Source organism: Gymnogyps californianus, chromosome 2 (assembly GCF_018139145.2).
Source record: "Gymnogyps californianus isolate 813 chromosome 2, ASM1813914v2, whole genome shotgun sequence".
NCBI lineage: Eukaryota > Metazoa > Chordata > Aves > Accipitriformes > Cathartidae > Gymnogyps > Gymnogyps californianus.
In genome coordinates this window covers 149639355-149657111 of record NC_059472.1, presented here as the reverse complement: position 1 = coordinate 149657111, position 17757 = coordinate 149639355, and the positions used below count along the sequence as shown (strand labels likewise).

At 42.0% G+C, this 17757-nt stretch overlaps 1 protein-coding gene across 1 annotated transcript in view; it reads right to left on the bottom strand.

Annotated features, from left to right (window-relative positions):
* Nucleotides 1-617: 617 nt before the first annotated feature.
* The window catches only part of APBB1IP (amyloid beta precursor protein binding family B member 1 interacting protein), a 74763-nt gene continuing 57623 nt past the window's right edge, over nucleotides 618-17757 (bottom strand). The window contains exons 11-14 of the mRNA XM_050891924.1: nucleotides 8789-8887; nucleotides 7739-7856; nucleotides 3715-3812; nucleotides 618-1307 (exon numbers count right to left, since the gene is read on the bottom strand). Coding sequence (XP_050747881.1) covers nucleotides 780-1307; nucleotides 3715-3812; nucleotides 7739-7856; nucleotides 8789-8887 — 843 coding nt within the window. The 3' untranslated portion in view covers nucleotides 618-779. The remainder of the gene's footprint in view (nucleotides 1308-3714; nucleotides 3813-7738; nucleotides 7857-8788; nucleotides 8888-17757) is intronic.

Here is a 17757-nt window from a genome sequence, read left to right as displayed (position 1 = left end):
TATTTCGAGGTACAGTTTGAAGATAAATGTTAACCAACAGGAAAAAAAATTCCTGCTTACCAAGGGAAGCATACAAGATTTTGAAATAATTTTCTTTGTCTAAGATTAACCAAATAAACAAGATTTAAAGGCAGCAACTGTGAGTGCTGACAGGTATGACTGGAGTTGCATATGGAAGCAGGAGTGTATAACATTTGGGGTGACACTGTCTGGAAATGGCCCTGGTCCTGCCTTGCATCTCAGAACAATCTAGCTGAGGTTTTACTTTTTAAGACAGACTATTTTTGAAAAAAACTGGAGTCTTTTTATTGAAAAAACCCGCATAATTGGGGGTTTTCTGATAAAGAACCTTTAAGGGGAATTCTGTGACAAGGGATCTTCCCACTTCTCAAAATTCACACGAGAACATTGTTGTATTTTTTCCTTCAGCTCCAATTCTACTAGAGAGGCAGCCACAGAAGATGCATTTCACTCACTGGCTGGCTCGGCTGGCTCTGCGAGTGCTGCTCTACCATCCCTGGCTGTCCTGATGGAGTGAAGCAAGACTGTACAGCCAATTCTTACCTCAGCCTGATGCTGGAATGGTAGTTAATGGTGGGGGGAGGGAAGAAGCAGGTTATAGGGACAAAGTGGGGGACACAGGGCACCCCACATTACTTCTTGAGACCCCCAGGAGGAACTCTGAAGGAGAATTCCTCCTGGAGGAGCCTGATCCAGCACGACCTTCCATGATGCCTCACAAAAACAGCTATGGCATGAAGTCCACCTGCTCCAAGAGTTCAGGAGCTGCTGCCCCTTTTCTTCTCAAGAGCTTTCATTAGGTCAGACATGAAATCTGCTTGCCTGCCTCCACCCCCAATCGGAGGTGGCCCAGCTGACCGCGGCTCTCCAGCTTGTCCTGTGTTTTCTAGCCTTTTCGAAGGAAGTGGCACAGGTTTCTTTGTCGGAGGTGGTGGCTTACTGGAGATAGGCGGAGGTGGAGGGGGTAATGGCAGGTCTTCATTACCGCTGCTGGAGGCTGGCGGTGGTGGAGGCACAAAATCAGGAGGAGGTTCACAGAAATCAGGTGGTGGTGGTGGAAAATCAATCTTCAATGTAGGTGGCAGTGCTGGAAAGCTGTCTGGATCTGTTAGGAAAACGCCGCTGTCTCGTTTGACTTTGGAGGGTAGAATTGGTGAAACAGAAATAGCAGATGACCGCCTTTCAGGTGGAGGAGGAGGCTGCAGTGAGTTGCTCTTACTCTGGTATTTCTGTGGCCTCATCACTGACTGTGCCAGGCCAGGCGCACTGAGGTTATTTGACTTAGCCTTTAATAAGCAGAAGCAATAAAAGGACAAGACACAGTCAGTGCACTTGTAAACTAATGCCACTGCCTAAGAACAGTGAAAAGATGTGAAAATAGATGAGAAGAGTGCAATAGACAGACAGCGAAATGAAGCAGAGTACATTTTGCCTGAAGAGTGCAATAGTTTTGGGGTTTTTTTCTGGAGCTGCCCACAGAGCTTTGACAGTAGAAACCTCCCTGTTGACAGTATTCATAGTGCTTCTTTGAGCGCTGTCCTCAGAAAATGAGTGCTTTTAAAATTTCAAAGAACTGCAGTTAGTAAGACATACAAAGATACTTTCTTGATGTTCCACCCTGCTGTTCATTCCCTGAGAACATGAAGACTTAAAAAAAAAATCTGTGCTATGTTTTTACATCCAAAAATACTGAGCAAGATTTGAGAACATAAAAAGCAGATGTAGTTTTGGCTCTCATCCCCATTGTATCTCCATCTCCCATTCTAGCTGTGACTACTGGATCTCTGGATAAAGCTAAAATAATGAAGTCACCTATCTCTGCCAAAGTCATTAGACACAACAGCAGTGAACTGGCAAGAAGGTGGAGAGATGTCGGAATTTAAAGTTTACATGTCTCGATTCACTGTTCCCAGCACTCTGCAGCATGGTGTGACATGCATTCACCCGCAGGGTAGTGCACTGGGCCCCCTCTGTGTGGGAGGGAGAGCACTGCAAAGCACTGTGAAGAGAGGCACTTGGGAAAGCAGTCTGTCATGATTCTGTGCAGTGCACAGCAGGGGAAAGATACTCCACCGGTGACCTGGCAGGGGCCACTGATAAGCCTGGGGAAGGGTGTCGTCTGCCTGCTGGGCAAGGCACATGCACATGCACACGCCTCCTTCACTTTCGAATCAATAGTGCGACAAACAGGTCCTTGAAGCCACTAAGTTCTAGCCATGTTTGCAAGGTCACGAGATGTTCAAACCCTCTGACAGCTTTTCTGAAGGAAAAATGAATCAAAGCATCCATCATACAGGTGAAGAAAAATAAAATGTAGGGTAGTTCATTATGGAGATGTTTATTTTGACAAAATTTTAGGTGGCTTTTCTTTTAAATTGTTTTTGCTAGTTGACACTCAAGATAAATAAAGCCCATTTGGTGATATCTGAATATAATTTGCTCTTCTTTTTTTTTTCAGGTAGCAACTGGTAGCTGCTGACAGTTACTACACAAACATACTATCTGTTCTTGTAAACCTGTGGAGAAGTCTGCTGTCCTGAAAACAAAGCTTTGTAACACATTCATTTCTAGTTATGCAATTTATCAGTTTAGATCCAGCTAGTTTAGTGCTCTAACTGTAGCACAGTGCACCCTGAAAGACTTCAGCTTGATCCTTTGGTTCCAGGCTTGTAGAAGCTGTGAGATGAAGAAGGCAACATGTTTGCTTCTACTAGACAAAAGTGCTCTGCAACCCTGCAGTCAGCAGTACTAATTCTGGCATTAGCTAAGTATAACATGCACGCCTTCTCTTCCTCACTCTCCTTGCCTACAAAGATGGAAGTAAACGAGACCTAGGAGGAGGGAACCACTGGCTGAGTTCTGAGAATGTGATCTGCTCCAGAGGAAGTGAGGTTCAGAACAGAGAAACAGATCTTTTTAAAGGAGGAACTCAAAGACAGAAACAAGAAGCGTAGGACACGTAATGCAGGTGACAGAAAAATTCTAGGTATTTCATTTTACTTGTCCTGTCCACTTTATGCATGATGGAGGGATTGAAAAATGAACTGCAAACAAATGCAGGCATTTTTTTCTGTAGGAGGTTTTTGAAGTCCTCATACTGTACCCTACTGATGTTTTTACAGCCAAAGATGGTGCAAGTAGACAAGATTTGGAGCTTAACCAAGGAATGCATTTAGAGCCTAATGAAAACATGTAATGTTTTCCTTTACTTCTTCTTTCTTACATGCTTCTCTCCTTTCTTACACACTCACCTTCAGCTGTGCACAGTGTTCCCTGCTGAAAATACTACTGTATCCTTTGTGTTACTAAGGCAAGACCTGTTTTCTGGCAGACATAAAAAACGGCACCAAGGTTCTGGCAGCACAGACTCTTTGAGAGTGTCCCAGTAGGCACATTCCTATTCCTGCTACGTGAACTCACAGCTATTTGTTCTGAAGAAGGAAAGTGACAGATGGCTGTGCCTTCACCTCCCATCAGTGGCTCCTTCCTCCTCTGCAATGGGCACACTGTTTGCAGTGTGTAAAGCGTGAGGAGGGGCAGCAAGGATCCAGCCACTTGGCCCAGAAGCCAAAACCCTTGTCACAACAGTACACAGGCACTTTGAGGGGGGAAGACAGTGGGTGAAGAAAAACAAACTTGGAAGAACTGGTTCACAGGTGACATTTAACTAGTGCACTGCTAGTAACTGCTGACCTGTACCTCTGATGTATCCACTTTCTTCTGAGTCTCTGGAAATTCTGCACTGGAACGACGAACAATTTGGGGAATCTGTCCATTTGACTGAACAGCACCTGTGACAAGGAGAGGAGACAGAGGGATGAGAGTGTTATATTTTTGTGATATTAACCAGATCAGGGAACAGCAAACTAAGAAGGTGGCTATAAAAACATCTTTACAACTTCCACCAAGGAACCACTCATTACAGGTTTTTTGTACATAATTCAGTAAAATCCATGAGGATGTCTGTTTTCTACTTCAGGCTTATTTTATGACTTTTCATATTCATTTAATTACCTAAGGAAAATAAACAAGATATCTTACATTAAAACTAATACCTGTCCACATGCCTCCATGGTTGTAGCTGACAATCCTACAGGAAGTGCAAGTGGCAGAATTATGAAGACATATGACAGAAATTATCAGAGTGTGTAAAGGTGTTGACAAATGGAGATCTTTTTCTTCTGACTATTGTAAACAGTGATTACAGAAGGGGAGCATTAAGGCTGACACAGGAATAGAGAAGGGGAGCTGCCTTTGGAAGGGAAACTAAGCAGAAATCAAACTGGCATAGTTAAGCCCACCCTCTGGCCTTCCATTGTTTACATACCTGTCTTTCATAACAGCATTGTGTAGTGTGCTGTAGTATTACTACAGTCTCAGTTTTTATTGCATGTTTTTTTTCCATTACTTTAGGCTAGCGATTAAAAGCGCCATAGTTTCATATCAATAAGTCAAGAGAGCTGAAGGTTTGAAGTCTTACAGAGGGGCTGATCCATTTTCTTTAGTAAATGAGCTAACAGCTCTGAAACTTCTCCCCCATCTGGAATCACGGAAGATTTGTGAACCTCACTGTATTCTCAGATTAGTGAAGATCTGCTAGCTGGCTAAGTTAAAGCTCTGCAAAACGTCTGCCCACCATTACTGTGTTTGTAAGGGATATGCATAAATAACACAGTACTGTCAAATGGAGTAAGTGAATGTGAGACCAAAGGACGAATTTGTGGGTTTAATTATGAAAAAATCCCCAGCCCCTGTATAGTCTGATGAGGATTAAATACTCTCCAGTTTAGTCTAGGATTTTTGGAAGCTGTATATGTCAAAGTAGTAGATAGTGTTTGGTGCCTAGATACATACATTTGTAAACCTCACTGACTGCCTTAGCTCTATTATAATTTACAGTTCTGAGATCCAGTAAAGTTCCACTCATGTACTTCTTGGATGCTAGTGAACCCTTAGCTGTCTACAGTATAAGTCTAAGCACAACGATGGTTTTAATCTTAACATGTACTTTTCTGATTAGCAAAGAGGTTCCATAAATATGATAAAAAATAGAATAAATTATTTTTATTGCCATGCCTGCAAATCACACAATTGACAGAGAAGTAAGACAAACTCTGCAGTGTGCTGAATTTACTAGGGCTATTTAGGCTTCAAGGGATGACAGAAGATGGTCTGAAGTCCTTGTGTTTTATGCCTGTGCCTGCATGTCATTCAGCATATTTAATCCAAAGTATCTTTTTGATCATTCAAACTACAGTCTGTGTTTGTTGAAGGACTAACATGGAAGTCAATAAAGAGATAAAACCAATCTTGTGGCTGTAAGTGCTCAGTGGAGAGAGATGTAAATCCCTGGATTCTGTGGCCATGCCCTCAAGCGGAGCAAGTTAGTGTCTCTCCTCACTTCATCTGCTGCCCTAGCAGAGCAGGAGTTTGGGATTCACACTGCTCAAAGACGTTGCTGCCCTCAGTCATGCTGAGATTTAACTGAATGAAAAAGAGCAGAGAGCGAGCCACTCTATATAGTGCAAGGTATAGCGTTCTACTGGGCAAATAGGATATGCCAGAAAGCTGGGACATGGCTAAATGGTGATCTGTTTCTTCTTCTGTGAATGGATTTCATAAACTATGCAAGACTTGAAAGCAACATTTGATATATCAACTCCTGCCACATACCTGCACATGCTATACACAAAGTCAGTCAGCTAAAGGACCCCCAGTCAATCCATTATGTGAGTTCATGCATTCTATTATCAAGATTCATTTTTAATTCAAATGTTATAGGATTCTTTGCAAGTCAATTTCTCCAAATTTTTACGTTGAATTAATAGTTGTCTTAAGCAAAAAAAAAGTAGTCCAAATACAATGCAAAATATAGATACCCAAAATGTATAATGCAAAATATTGAGCCTTGTAGTGATACAGAACATCTGAATAAAGCAACATCCTTTATCTTTCAAACATAATGATATTGTGCTGGCACAGAACATGAACCGTTTTTAGACACACATAGTGAGGCAGAGAGGCAAACAACATATTTTGCCATAGATGCTGGCACTTGGGACACTTCAGAACCACGGACTATACAGTTTGGGGTACACACGAACACACAAATGCTGGCTACAGCAGCGTGACCAGGGAACACAGGCTACATGAGATGCGAGAACAGAAGTTCCACCTGGCTTCCTGAGCATCGCTTTTGGCTGCCACTGAAGTTAACAGAGTACAGCCCCCTGCTAAGCTCACACAGGACTGTAGTTTTCTATAGCAGATTTTAGCCTATACTGAAATCAGACCATATAAATGGCTATACAGCCATTTGAAAATAGAAAAGAAGAGAACATGCTTTGTTCCATTTCCAAAACATGAGCCAACAACTGCTCACAGTCAGGCAGTTCAGGTTATAGTATTGTAGTTGGGGCCCCAGGTTTTATATAGGGCAGTAATGATAACTGTAAGACAGCAAGGATCACAGTTACTTGCCTCAATTAGAACGCTAATGATCCTTCAGAGGTATTTCCATAGAGACAACATACACGACTGAAATCTTTCCAGGCTACTTACCCATTTAGTTAAGATTAGGGATCCATTAGTTAAGATTAACGGTATATTTTATGATCACACGCAGTGTTCCTGGATTCTAGTCAGGAGCTGGAGTTATGCAGATGTATAATACACTTTATAAGGCCTTGATCGTGCCCATATCCAGTACAGACTGCAGCACCAGCGTGGAGCCCCACTGACCAGCCACCTCTCTACTGCCATCAACACCAGAACACAAAATGCTCCACGACTGTCCCATCCACCCTCGCTAAAGTACCCCCACACACAACCATCAAAAAACCCCTGATCTCAAAATAGTCTGTTACTGGGTCTCCCTACCCCAAATGTGCATTTATTACCATGATTTGACTCCAAGGAAGAGTAGAAAGACCACCCTCTTCTCACATGTACTGAGAAAAGGCAAACTAAAGCCTTCGAAAGGTGTTTGGAGGATTTTGACTTGTCTATATGAGAAATCAGAATATTAACTGCCAACACTGATTTTGACTTTGCCTGTCTTACGACAGTAAGTACTTGGCCAGCATGTCCTTCCTCACAAATAAAGTGTATCTTAAGCATGTAAACTAAAAACGTTCATGCAAGTTACAGCTAGTATCATGCACTGTTGTATCTGTACAATGATAAAATAGGTAACAGCAGTATGATGAAGCTACTGGAAAAGTAAAGTTAGAGAATAACCCAATCCTTTCTTCCTCTGCATCCTTCTCCTAACACCAACATTGTTATCACGCAAATGAGTGAAAGGCTAGGAAAGAGAGTGGCTCACCCTATAATAATCTCTTTCTGAAATGATCATTCTCAGAATATCCCACTCACCCCTTTTACTTATTGGAAGAAAAGCCAGTGTAGAGATGGGCAAACAGAAAACTTGAAGACATGGACCATCAGTCCGTAAAATGTAGAGGGAGGATAAAGGATTTGTATTCAGACACCAACAGAAAAATACCTTATTAAATTATGCAGATTTAAACTGACCTTTGGTGAGCTGTCTTTGTATTCTTCAAGTTCTATCTTTAAAGTCAGAGCTCTGTCTAGAACAAGATACTATCTTGCTGAATCCATGGGATAGTTTTCTGAATAAAGACTATGTGCAACACTGATGATGACAGAAGAGGGCAATAAAATGTGATTTCAACTGCTGTGACAGCATTGGTACCTGCTGATAAGGATCCTGCAGGAGCAGCTGGTTCCACCGTCCCTTGATTTGCCCACCGAGAGGACAAGCCAGCTTTCTTCACTGCACATTTGTAATTATCATATAGCGTCTTGCCATACTGAAAAATAATCAAAACAATACAATAAGCATGGCGTTAAGCTTGAAATAGGACAAGCGTTCATTTTGCTCTCGGACAACTTTTCTGACCCCATTCCTTCCTACCCAGTTTTGTTAAAAAGTAGCTTTCTACAAGTGCTGTGCCTATTTCTGTATAGGGCCAGGTGGAAGGCATCTCTGTAATAGCACAATAAAACATGAATCCCTGTGACCAAACACAGTCCTACTGATATCATTCTCACATTTTATGTTCATTTCAGTATCTGTAAACATCTTGAAACTTGGCTTTAAAACCAACTGTTCTCAAAAATATCTTTTTCCAAATCTTTCCAAGTATTACATTTTCAGACTGGAGACCTGAGACACTGAATCCTGGGCTCTAGAGCAAACAGCTCTGCCAGTGTAAGAAAGACACAAAATAATTTGACATTCACCCCACACCTTTGTTCGATGTCACCCTGCAGCAGAACTGGCAGAAAAGAATATATACCTAACAGGAGTGGGTCTGTATAGCCAGGTACAGCCAGTATGCTGGGCTATGTATAAATCCATCTCCCTTAATATTTTGTGCAAACCAAAATGGTCTGTGAATTCGGATCTTTGTGAAGAAGGTGAGGCAGACAATTTGGGCAGAAATGTCTGAAAAATGTAACATCTGGACTGACCAGAGCTTGCACATCTTTAGCCACAGCATACTATTATTGTGCCAGATAACTGTGGAGTAAGTTTTATAAGTACATGAGTTTTATAGCTACAGAATTCACCCCCATGTTAATGAGAAAAACACACTGATAATTAGGGTACAGGAACATTCAGCAAATCTATCCTGGTCATGCCCTTCTGCTCATCCCTTCTGCTCGCTCTTTCTATGGTAAAATTAGCATGAATGTCCATTCTTGTCACATATTTAACTAAATTTACTTTTAATCTCACCTTGGCAATTCTTATTCCCGTCACCCACTGATGCAGGGTTGCTTGATCATCGCAGCATAAGTACTTGATATATTGTGATTCCTTTTGAATCTGGGGGTGCTGAAAGATATTGATTCATAAAGTAAAACAAACACAGAAATCAAGTCACTATACAAAAGCATGAAGGCACTGCACAGTGACCTCGGTGAGAAAACTGCCTATAGGCATCATGTTAACTTGAAGATGAATTGGAAAAAAAAAGAAGCAGCAAAAAGAGAGTATTAGAAAATATAAAAAAGATAGTGATTATGAACTATACATGAGTTGCCACTGGCAGCATTTGCTTGAAATAATTTTAACGCATTGTAATATGAATTCAAGGGCCACAGAAATCTAATAGTGATCTAGAGTTCAATGAAGTCTACAAATGCCATAGTTCAAGGTCTAACACTCAATGTATAAACACTGGAAGGAAGTCTGTTTCTCATCGTGGTTTGTCATCTGTAAGGCATCCAGACTGAATGCTGAACATAATTAGTTTTCAAAGAGTATGTTAAATTTGTTTATGCTTAAACGCTCAGCTGAAACACATTTTTCCTTCTAACTCACGGCCTTTCTTCAGGCCTAGTTCTAGCTTTCTTCCTATACATTTTTATTCTGCTTTACTCCTGCTGTTGTTTGCCAATAGTTTTGTACTAGATAGAGGATCATTCAAAATGCAATGCCATCAGAAGTAATCTCTTTCATTTGTTTGTACCAGAAACCTTTACAATCTTTAAACCTTGTTTGTTCTTTTGGACACAGTTCAGGATCTCTTCCCCTTACTGATCAATGTAGTAGTGGTATGTGGTGATGTAGCATTGCAACTCAAAGATCACCAAAATGCCAGGCTGCCTACTTGCCTGAGACTGAACATCCTTTCTAAGACTCTGCAGGAATTTGGTTCCCCTGCTACAGCAGACAAGGCTGTAAGTCTTTAGTAGCTTGGATGGAATAATATACTGCCATCCCTTGATACGCAAGGAAAAGAATGAAACCAAAGGAAAAGGCTTCATTATCCCTCATTTATGTGTTCATTTCTATTTATATTCTTATAAACTATAGATGCACAGTTAGTGAAATCTTGTGAACGCACAAAAGAGCAGCCGAATACGCTCCAAGGATTCACTACTGTCAAATCACTCTCTTTTTGGCCTGGGCAGTTGAAAATTCAAAGCATACCTCCACCTAGCAGCAAGGACCCTGGTTTTATACATATCCTTAAGCCCCCAAAGCAGAGCAGTGCTGGATGTGGGGAACTCAGCAGGATCCCTCGCAGCGCAGAGTGCTGTGAGCAGCCCGCCAGCCCAGGGCTGATGTAGGTGCCAGATGTCTCCTCGCAGACACCTGCTGGTGGCTGGGGCATCCCCAGAGCGGAGGCCAAACCCTGGCCACAGCTGGATGACCCAGGGGTTCAAAAGCAGAGCTGAATACAGAGGTCTTGCTCCTCAGCCACGTGTCCCTGCTGCCCCCTCAGTGCTGCAGACACCAGGCTTCCCTTGCTTGTGCTGACCCAACTGTTTATGAGGCCACATTGTGATTCGAAAAAAAAGGAACTGGTCTGGGTTAAATATAACCCATTTCATCATGCTGTAGTTTTGGTTTTTTTAAACCCAGCAGTACACAGCATGGCCTCACATACAGTGTGGGGATAAGGGGCACTGTGGCTTGGGGAGAGAACAAGTAGCAAGGGATGGGTGAGAGGGTGGGACTGTGCAAGCCAGTATTGCTGCCAAAGCCCTGTATCATCAAATTATGGAGCGAGAGTGAACACACCAGGGACATAACTGTGAGGAAGAAAAAAACGAAAGGGCTATTACTCTTGGGGGGTCTCACAATGACAGATGTGTCCCAAGGCAGTGCTGTGGGTAACTGCATTACAGCTCCCTGTGTGTTTGAACTCAGCTGCTCACACGGGTCATACTGTTCACCATTTTTCTGCAAACACATAGCTGGCCATCTCCCCTGGACGATGAATATGCAAAGTCTGCTTCAGCCCTCTGGAAGGGCCCATGGCTACCTTATTCTATTACCTTGCACTCTCAAGATGAGAGCTAGGCACATCTCACATTGCAAGCCGAGAGATGCCAGCTCACTGTCACCAGGTGCCTTAACTGCAGAGCAGGCACCATGCCTATCCCATGGACCTGTGCCTCACCCACCTGGTACACTCACACACCACCCTTTCACACAGTTCAACGTACAGGGCTGTATCCTGCTGCTATACACCTATGCCACGTATTAAACAGAGGCAGTAACCAGGGCCCCTGGACAAACAGCCTTCTCCAGCTCCCCAGCATCTGCCTGTCCTTGCCTCTGGCAGCCTCAGACAGCCTAAAAGCTGCTCAGAGTGGGCTCCGCTACTGCAATACGTGGCCAGGACACAACGCCTGACAATCCTTATTTCCTTCCACCATTTCTCCATTATGTGACCAAACACAGTGAAAACCATTAGAGAATTCAGTCTGAATGGTATCTTTAAAGGGGAACTGTAAGCAGGCACTTCTCTGTGTGGCAGAGCACATCCCATAGACCTGGGTTACGTTATCACCAACAGAGCCAAAAGAACCAGGAGGTGCAAACAAAGACACTGCAACCCTGGGTAAATTCAATTCTTCAAGCACTTTTCAACCAGCAACTACCAATTTTGCTCCAGTGTGTAAGGTCCTACTGAACCCAGCAGATGGCACCCAAAGCTTTCAAAAATGAAAAAAGCAAGGATTATTTTTTTCCTCCTTTTTCATGACAACAAAGTCCAATGGGTCTACATTATCTTCCCTCATTTTCAAACACCACACCTACCAACAGTTTTTTATTTAAAAAAAAAAAAAGACTTCTATAATTTAACAGATAATTCATGCAAACATCTGGCAGAAAGTGCACACTGCATAAACAAGGCAGAGGAGGACATGGCATAGAGCAAGCTAGGTAATGGTGCTGCACATAGACACAGCCCTGCCATGAGGATCTGCTGCTGGGGAGCTCAGAGGGGTTGCTGCAGAACTCTCTTCTGGGGCACCCTACAGAAATACCAGTGTCACAAGAACACCCGTACTGTGTCAGATCAAAGGTCCCTGAACCCAGTATCTGGACTTTGACAGTGGCCACAAATGGATACTGAGGGAAGACAAAGAACAAGACAAGCATATATGATACTTCCTTCTCTGTACTCTCCCTTTCTGCAACTATTTTCAGGTCAGAGGATTTTCTGAGCCGGATGGGGTTTCTCCATATTTAGGTTCTTCAGTGGATTTCTCCTCCAGGTACTTCAGCTTTTTATTGAGCCCAGAGAGAGTTCTGGCATCCATAACATCTTTTAGCAACAATTTTCCCAGGTCTGCCACACACTCTGTGTAGAACCACCTCCTTTTGCTCTGAACCTGACTGCTACTAGCTTTGTGTAACGTTCTTGTTTTGGAAGAGACACTGAATGGCTGACCCCTATCCACACCTCTCCGTGCCACTCCTGAGCCTAGAGATCTGCATCATATTCCTGGCAAGTTGTCTCTTTTCCAGTGTACAGGCTTCTAGTCTGTGCAGTCATTCTTCAAGTCAAAGTCATTCCTTGCCTTTGCTTATCCTTGTTGTTCCTCCTTGATCATTTTCCAAGTTTATTATATCCTCTTTGAGATGAGAGGACCAGAACTGCACAGGTGAGGGGAAACCATGGACTTGTGCCATGGTATGGCAACATTCGCTGTTTTATCATCTATGCCTTTCCTAATCATTCCTAATGCTTGATTTACATATCTGACCACCACTAAGCACTGAAACAAAGCTTTCATCATTTACATACCATATCAGCATCTTGAATGGTACAGGTCAGCTCAAAGTTAGTAATTTCACAGGTGAAGTTCTGATTGCTTTTGTCCTTATGCACATTACTGTGTGTATACCTAGACCGTATGTTACTTATGATTTTATTGTCCAGAACCTCAGCCTCACAATGGCCTTCCAGAATTCTTCAGTCTGCCCTTTCCTCAATGATCTGAATAATGTAGCATCATCAGCAAGCTTCCTCACCTCACTGCTTACCCTATCTATGAATATTTTGAGACTGTGGGGTTCTCACCATCCTGAGAAGCTGAGAGGGAACTGTCAGTGAACAAGGCTAGAGTGTCCCGTGCCGGACAACATGGGAGTTATTTACTGCCTACCCTCTACCCTATCTTTTACTAGCTATTGTCTCCACTGTGCAATCCATCTTAACTACTAACATTCACCAGTGGGGCCAATTCCAAATTACCCCAGTCAGTTCCTTGATTAAATTACTCCAATCAGCAACCATGATTAAATGCAGAGTCACAAGTATATTCTGTCAATTAGGGACGAAACCAGCAAGCTGCTGAACACTCAGCTCTCATAAGGAAGGTTAAACAACTCAAAGCCATGCAGGCAGTCTGTATCTTCGCGTCGTAACAGCTAAGAACTGTATTGTTTCTCACCTTCCAAGAAGCAGCAGCAGCACTGGCTCTCTTTTTATGTGTAACTTTACCAATGACACATAAAATATAACTTTGTACTGGACCCATAGCCCACTGAGGTTGACTGAAAATATCCCCATTACCTTTCCTGGGCTTTGGGTCAGGTCTAACAAGGACTGTTCCATGCTGCCAGTGCAGAGGCTGCCTACTGCAGCTGTGTGCAAGGCGAGACCACAGGACCGAACATCAGCAGCACCAAGCTTAATACTGAAGGTTTATACGTGTAAAAGATTATTAGAAAGCATCTCAGATGGAGGCATTTGGCTTCCTGTGGTTTTTAGATGCATGAAGCATGCTACTTTGGATAGGAAGGTATGATGTTTCAGCCAAGAACTGTCACACCCCACCCCAGCAGCTTGCTCACTTGGGAGGATTGTACCATAGTGAAATTACTTCGGCAGTACAAATGGCAGAAGTCTCTGCTGTTGACGCTGGCCTTTACAAGCTCGAGTCTCCACTAAAAACTTCAGGTCACAAGCAAAATCTATTAGATAGTACATAAAAATGCTGACTCATGATAATCAATTCAGAAAAGAATCTGGACAGCTGAAGTCCCTGGAAATGATGACTTGGTGTGAAGATCCATGTGAACCAATCTCCTCCTTTCACAACTCCTGCGTCTCAGGATCGTTGTTTAGTACAGCACCCAGATGTAAGCAGCTGTAGTCACTATGCAAGTCTGTTTTTGCTAAACTAGATTCATAGTCCCTGTAATAACCTCTCTGTGAGACTAACAGAGGTCATAACAACAGCAATCATGACAGTCATGTGAGAAATACTATATTTTTAGGTAAAGTAAGACTAACCTCAGTATGCCACAGCTTACACATCTCACACATAGAGACAGTTAAATTATTTGGTTACATGGTGCATAGTGTGTCCTGAAAAGGTCATTAAAATCATCTGACAGCAAAGTGAAAACATCTCCTCTGGAAAGGTTTATCACCTTTGCCTCTGAAACATGCAGCACCAGAATTAATTACGAAAGACAACTTTTTAAAAAGCAACCACCCCAGAAGTCATAGCTTGAATGAAAAGTGGTAATATGCAAGTAGAAAGGGACTCCAGAATTTTTCTCACAGAAAAAAATGGAATACTGCTTTGAAATAATACAGTGTATTAAAATGCAACATAATTTGACTACAGTGAACTTTTTTCTCTGTTGATGTCAAAACTCTTAATAATGATGAATTAGTCACATCATTGGGCCTGATTTTTGGAAGTGTTGGACACCTGTCCAGTTACTTACTACGGCCTGAGCACCTCAAACGTCAGGCTGCAAAAGGATGTGCTGTGTTCCACCTGGAAAAGCACTGAAAAGGTTTGGAACAGAATCTAGTGTTCCCCTCTGACCCACTGTCTCCTCTACAAGTATCAACTGTCTAGAGATAAAGAAAGCAGAAACACTTGAATATAAAGAGCTTATTTTCTGGAGAGGTTTAAAAAAATATATGTGCACAGATTACATTTTCAGATATAAAGTAAACTCTTTGCCTAAGGAAAAAAAGATAGAACACATTGAAAACCTGAAGAAATGGGAACTGAATGATGTGGTTTCTATGGTTTGTGCCAAAACAAATGACTAAAGGCCATGTGTGCATGAAATTAGAGATTATCCCAATAAAATGTTCTTTTGCTTTGCCTTCTTCCAACACTGAAGATGAAAAGTAAACTGAAGTTATTCAGGCATCTCATTGGATTCCTTGCCCCAAAATATATGGATCATTGCTTAGTCTCTGAGGCAGAAACAACAGCCAGAAGCATAAAGAGTGACTAACTTTGGATCAAAAGCTTTGGCTTTAGGCCAACTTTTCACAAAATGGTCAATGTTTTTGGATACCTTATCTTCTACTGATGAACTTGTACTATGCTTCTCAGAAAAGCTAAGACTCTTCTGGCTTCCATGACTGCAAGTAGAATTAATACTCAGTACCTTTCAAAAATCACACTGAAGTGGTTCAAATTTGCCATCTACTATTAAGCATGGTCAAATTCTGATGCTATGCACTCCTTGCATTAAGATGACCAGGCTTAACTGAACTTTTGAAGACGTGTGAACTATACAGATAAAACAGTAACTGTCCTATTATAAGGAAATTATTCTTTTGACCTACATTTCTCTACTGACTGAGGCAAAATTTTTAAGTCATTAAAAATATATGTAATAACCGTTGTAACCAGAGGACTGCTTTATGCAGCAAATAATATTTTCCAAAGCTATTATATTCCATTTCTCACTGTCCGTTCTCTGTCCTTATTCTCCCCATTGTTTATGCATTGATCTTGCACAACTGTATGCATGTACTATGACTGTAGTCCCACATATCTGAAAGTGTTCTGTAATAAAGAATATCTCTGCTTTTGCTTTTTCAATTTATCTAGCCATGAATTTTACTCTGAAATATTTATCTGAAGTATCATGCTAACACAACAATTTTCAAATCTTTTACATAAAGAAATAGAAAATTTCCTGTTTTCTATCCTTGTTTCCTGCACTAGCCATTTGTTCTACTTCTTTTTCCTACCATTTTCTATCTCAAACACTGCTAATTCTCACCTTCTACATTCTTAACTGTCATTGTGTTGAATGCATTATGTACATGACTCAGTCTGCAACACAGCATACTGGGTGTGAGGGAGGAGGCAATCAGGAGCAGAGCGACTAAATACCAAATTACCTGCCAGAATGACGCCACTGTTGCAAACAGAGGCTATTCTTCTTGAAAATTTACTTGCAAAATTCTTTGGATCATTAGAAATTTTTTTTTTAAAATCGTAGTTTCCAAATGACACCAGTAAAACTTAGCTGTTTAGACTGCACAGGAAAATGTACCCAGCTGTGGAAATAGAGGATGATTTGCCTTTGTTTCAGTTTATCCCCAGGAAACCAATTTTTTTCATCCTAGATTAATTCAGCATTATGCACCATTACCTCCAGATTACTCAAGCACAACCAGCACCAATAAACTATAATTAAATCCACTCTTTATCACAGGCACATCAGACTGACTAAACCAGCAAATTTGCATATAGATTACCTTGCTATCTGTCCGCTTTGAAAGATTTTTCAACATGGTGTGACAAAACCAGCTCCTGGACTAGCATGTGCGCACGTACACACACACAGACACTCTTAATGCACAAAATAAACATTACGTTCACAATTTCTGCCTAGTGCAACGGACGCTGTTGCTAGCATGATGAACAGATCCCTCCCTTCATGGTGGAATCTCTTGGTTTTGAGGGCTTTCAGCTTCGGAATATGAAATAAATCACAAAAGGTCTAATCCATTTCCACAGCATTTCCCATGTAACGTAGTAGATGGTGAAAGAGAAGATCTACAGGGAATCTATGCATAAAAATTTGCATTTGTAAATGCAAACGCGACTGTGAGGAACCAAACCACTCCAACTTGTGCACCTGCTGTGTGCGGTGTGTGAAATTACTTTTTCTGTGAAGAAAAGAGATTTTTGTTCCCTCGCCGTTTCTCTCCCAAGAGTGGCCAGCACTCTCTGCAGGGTGGTGGGGAGAGCCATGCTGCTACCCTCTCCCGCCTCCTCTGCCTGGAACAGAGGGACAGATCTGACCTTGACAGATGCAGGTTTAAGTGAGGGTCTTCTTTCAGACTTGGCTGCCCTTTCCTTTCCTCTTTTCTGCATATGGAGGTGTCTATTAAGAAAAGACTCACTTTATCTGATGTCAAAGTGAAGGGTGGGGTCTTTAAATTTTTGTAAGCATTACATTTAGGCTGAGTAGAAAATAGGAAGAATCTGCATGTTTACAGGAGCAGATGCCCCCAAAGTATTTATTTTATTCAGAGGCTCTATTTTTAATATGTTGAGGGTCCTTTGTGTTGTTTTTTGTTTTTTAAACGTGGGACTTCCTTTGAGGGAGGAAGGCTTGTTTAGCAGTGGTATAGAACAATTCAATTTAAGAAGGTTAGAGCTCAGCACAGACCAAGTAGCTACTGGGAAATAAAACAGTTCTTCAAGCTTTATAGTTGCCCCAAAGCCTAAGGATTCCTGAAAGCCAGCTCTGTTGGAGCCTCTGTGCTAGGCTGCACTCTCATCCTCAGGACCCAGCCACATTGGTTCTGGTTTGCTGCACAGGGACTGCTAAAGGTGACCCTGCTCTCTGACACCAACCAGCCAGCTGTGCTCTCTTCAGTTGGTCCCAGCTGGGCTTTCTGCTGCTTGAGAGGAGCTGATTTGAGGAAGCAACTGCTTTGTTCAGTTACTGCAGTTGTCTCCTGAATCACCCTGAAAGGAAACTCCTGAATAAGCTCAGCAAAGTGCACTCTCTTTTGCTGGTAGACTCTGTGACGTGCTTTTCTGGCACACCACCCTTTTCCCCATTATCTCCTCAGTGTCACCATGGTTATAACAAATAAGCAAAAACCACCCCATTTTTGTTCTGAGCTACAATAGATAAAATAGGGTGCCAATGTAATGGGAAGAAATGATAGG